General features: G+C 52.1%; 1 protein-coding gene across 1 annotated transcript in view; it reads left to right on the forward strand.

The window, feature by feature from the left end:
* Positions 1-28: 28 nt before the first annotated feature.
* The window catches only part of Nkx2-3 (NK2 homeobox 3), a 4,831-nt gene continuing 1,071 nt past the window's right edge, over positions 29-3,788 (forward strand). Inside the window, 3 exon segments of the mRNA XM_015494882.2 lie at positions 29-1,859; positions 3,330-3,785; position 3,788. The exon segment at position 3,788 is cut by the window's right edge and continues 1,071 nt beyond it. Coding sequence (XP_015350368.1) covers positions 1,514-1,859; positions 3,330-3,785; position 3,788 — 803 coding nt within the window. The 5' untranslated portion in view covers positions 29-1,513.

Here is a 3,788-nt window from a genome sequence, read left to right on the forward strand (position 1 = left end):
GGGGGGGGGGGGGTTCCCACCGAGTGGAACAATCCAAAATCTCTAGGGAGTCTACAGATTTACCCAGAAAACAACAGAATCTCAGGAGGGCGCCAGAAGCTCCGTGGATAGAGAATAGAAACAAGTGTCCAAGATTCAAGGCCTAGATTCAGACTCCCGATTTCAAAACGGCAGCCACGGCAGGGTAACCTCCCTTTTGAGGACAGATCCTGCTCTCAAAACCATGTGAAGCCACCCAGTGTGTGCAGCACTCCAGCCACTTTACCACTAATACAGTCAACAAACACTGCGCTGACCTCGGATGCAGAATAGCGGTAGTTGACATATACTGAGAAATTAACACTGGGAAACTGCACTAAGCTCCTGGAATGTTTTACCTTACTTAATCAGAACAATAACCCAAAGCGAGTATTACTGTCTCCTTTTAAAGATGAAGAAACTGATGAAAAAAATATCCAAGACCACAGACTGACGGAGGCTAGATTCAAAGCAAGAGCACTCGGACACCAAAATGTAGTCAAGAACTCCATCATCCTATCTTTCACATACCTGCTCTGTGCAGCAACTAAGGGCTACAAGGGCAAAGGCAACCCTGGACCCTGGGCAAGTGCAACCCGGACCCGGCCCTCAGGAGGCTCACAGTCTAAGGCAACCAGACACATAAAGCTATAAACTAAATGGGAAATGATAAGTGACACGAATGTCCTTTGCTAACAGGAGCTGCAAGTTCAGAGGCGGGAAAGAGGACTTCCGGCCCGGCGAACAGGGACTGCTTCCTTGGAGGAGGTAGTATTTGAGTAGAGCCTTGAAGAAAAGCTTTCCACTCTTGGAGACAAGGGCGGGAAAGACGTTCCATGTGGAAGAATCTCTTGAGCAAAGACAAGAAGTAGGAAATTGACACGTCGCTCAGAGATAGATGAAACATTGGTCGTTGATGCAGCGCCGGGTATTTACCAGCCAGGAAGTCTTCCTGTCCTCGCAGCACCTGAAAAAACCGCACTGTTGTGGCATCCTTCCCGTGGACAGCGGGCCTTCCAGAACTGGCCCAGGTCGGGAAGGTGCAGTCGGGCGGAGTGAGAATCGGTGGTTCGGACACTCGAGTCGGTGGTGCAACCTCTCCTGCAGCCACTTGGACTTAAGGCCCTATACTAGTCCTTGTCTATTTCTGGTTAGCGCTGCCAGAATCCACTTGGTGAATACGGGGGCGTGGCCCGAGTGAGCCACAGCCAATGAGGAGGGAGGCCGGAGTGCCGGCCCCGCCTCCGACGTGACGCAAGGCCCTCGGACAGAGGCTTCTCAGCCCCGGCCCCAGTCCCTGCAGTGGCTGTAACAAAACCCAGACCCCCAGATCCCGGCCAATGGAGGCGATTTAGACTGGAGCCGGACCGCGTCTGTCAAAAACCCGACTGGGCAGCAACCGCAGAGTCCAGAAGGAGAGCTGGAGTCGCCGCGCTGCCTCCCCGCCCCCGCCGGGATTTATTGAGTATTTGGACTGGACAATTAAGTGGCCCTGATGATGTTACCAAGCCCGGTCACCTCCACCCCTTTCTCAGTCAAAGACATTTTGAATCTGGAGCATCAGCACTTACACGGGGCGCACTTGCAGACAGACTTGGAGCACCACTTCCACTCCGTGCCCTGTATGCTGGCGGCAGCTGAGGGAACGCAATTTTCTGACGGAGGGGAGGAGGACGAGGAAGAAGAAAGGGAGAAACTGTCTTATTTGAACTCACTAGCCACAGCCGACGGCCAGGGGGATTCGGGTCTCTGTCACCAGGGCTATGTCCACTCGGTCCTTCGAGACTCGTGCAGCGGGCCCAAGGAACATGAAGAGGAGGTCGTGAGAGATCGGAACCAAAGTGAGTAGAGGGGGAAAAGAAACGCACCGGCACACCTGAAGCAATGGCACAGCGCCCACAATCAGCCCACAAACCTTACCAGGCAGGTTACGCGCCCCTTTAACCTTTGGCTGGGGTCACGCCTGGGTCCTGGTTAACAGCAGCTCAATAAAGCGCAGATACCAGAGAGAGAGAGAGAGAGAGAGAGAGAGAGAGGAAGAAGGACTTGGTGGCCCTGACAATTACTCCCCCAGATGGGGGCAGAAATGATGCAGCCCCTAGGGAAGGGAAAGTGGTTATTGCTGCCCTGATGTTGATAAGCAACACAGGCTTAACTGTTGAGTCCCAACATCTAGAAATGTTTTTTCTCTCCTCCCACCCCTGACCCCCATCCCAAAGGCTCTTCTCAAAAAAAAAAAAAAAAAAAGGAGCCTGACCTAGTTTTTCACTTTCCCTCCAACATGAATTCTCTGAGGCCAGGTGTCCACCCTTCTCCAAAAAGACAGAACAAGCAGGTTGTGTCTCAAGTGTCCTAAGGGTGCAGGAAGTTTGGTAGAGACCATCTAGGTGGTTTTCTGACTTCTCTGCTTGAAGATCAACGTTCTCACGGCTGCAGAGAGGAGGGGATAGTCCTAGAGTTCAAGGGAATACAGTTCATTCCGTGTGATCTGTAGCACTCACACCCCTGGGGCCCCGGCGAACGTTTGCTTTGTGTCTCAGACTGTAGGCCCAACAGAGAACACACCAAACTTAGTGCCAGATCTAGCCATTCATATCTAACCAGAAGAGAATTAGGAGGGGTGATCAGATAACTGAACAAGGCTCCCAAATAATTGTTTCCGAGGGGACAGAGTTAAAGAATCTCTTTCTCCAAGAGGAAGTTTGATGTGGCTGAGGCCATGGCCTGTGCTCTGACAGCTCACCCTAGCCTAAAATAGACATGAAACTGTCTAAAATCAGTTAATCAAACTTCTTTTTCTCTCTAAGGTAACACACAACACATATTTGCATGTAGTCTTTTATAAGCAAAGAACTGTCCCTGAGCAATGCATTTCCCAAAAGAAAGATTTTCGTGCAACCCATGCACATGGGTCACCTAATACCAGCATGTCTCACACCTTCAGCTATGCATGGTGTTGTGGAAGGCAAACGAGTTTGCAAATACTGTATTATTTGTAGCTTTCATTCTGAAAATAGTCATTAGCATGTTGAGTCGCACACTTAATACAGGGTAATCTCTTCTTTTGCAGATGCTCAAGTTTTAATAAATGCGCACTAACTACTCTATCCCATCAAAAGTGCCTCCGCCCGCTGAGGGTGTTCTTTGGGTACGCGGGTTGTCGCCTCAGTGTATCATGGCACCAGGAGCCACAAACTTTCTAAAAAGTCCAGGCATTTACTACCATATGCTCCGAGCTGCCACCAAATAAGGGGAAGCTCGGGAGAGACCAGGAATAGCTAATGGATGCTGTTGTTTTGCTTCCCTCGCAGAAAACTGTCAGCTAAAGAAGCCTCTAGAGACGACCGGAGACTGCAAGGCGGCGGAGGAGAGCGAGAGGCCAAAGCCACGCAGCCGCCGGAAGCCCCGAGTCCTCTTCTCACAAGCCCAAGTCTTTGAGCTAGAACGCAGGTTCAAGCAGCAGAGGTACCTGTCGGCGCCCGAGCGCGAGCACCTCGCCAGCAGCCTGAAGCTTACGTCCACGCAGGTGAAAATCTGGTTCCAGAATCGCAGGTACAAGTGCAAGAGACAGCGGCAGGACAAGTCTCTGGAGCTGGGAGCACATGCACCGCCGCAGCCGCCGCGCCGTGTGGCGGTACCGGTGCTGGTGCGGGATGGCAAACCGTGCGTCACGCCCAGCGCTCCGGCCTACGGTGCACCGTACAGTGTGGGCGCTGGCGCTTACTCGTACAACAGCTTCCCTGCGTACGGCTATGGGAACTCCGCCGCCG

Source organism: Marmota marmota, unplaced genomic scaffold (genome assembly GCF_001458135.2).
Source record: "Marmota marmota marmota unplaced genomic scaffold, marMar, whole genome shotgun sequence".
Classification (NCBI taxonomy): domain Eukaryota; kingdom Metazoa; phylum Chordata; class Mammalia; order Rodentia; family Sciuridae; genus Marmota; species Marmota marmota.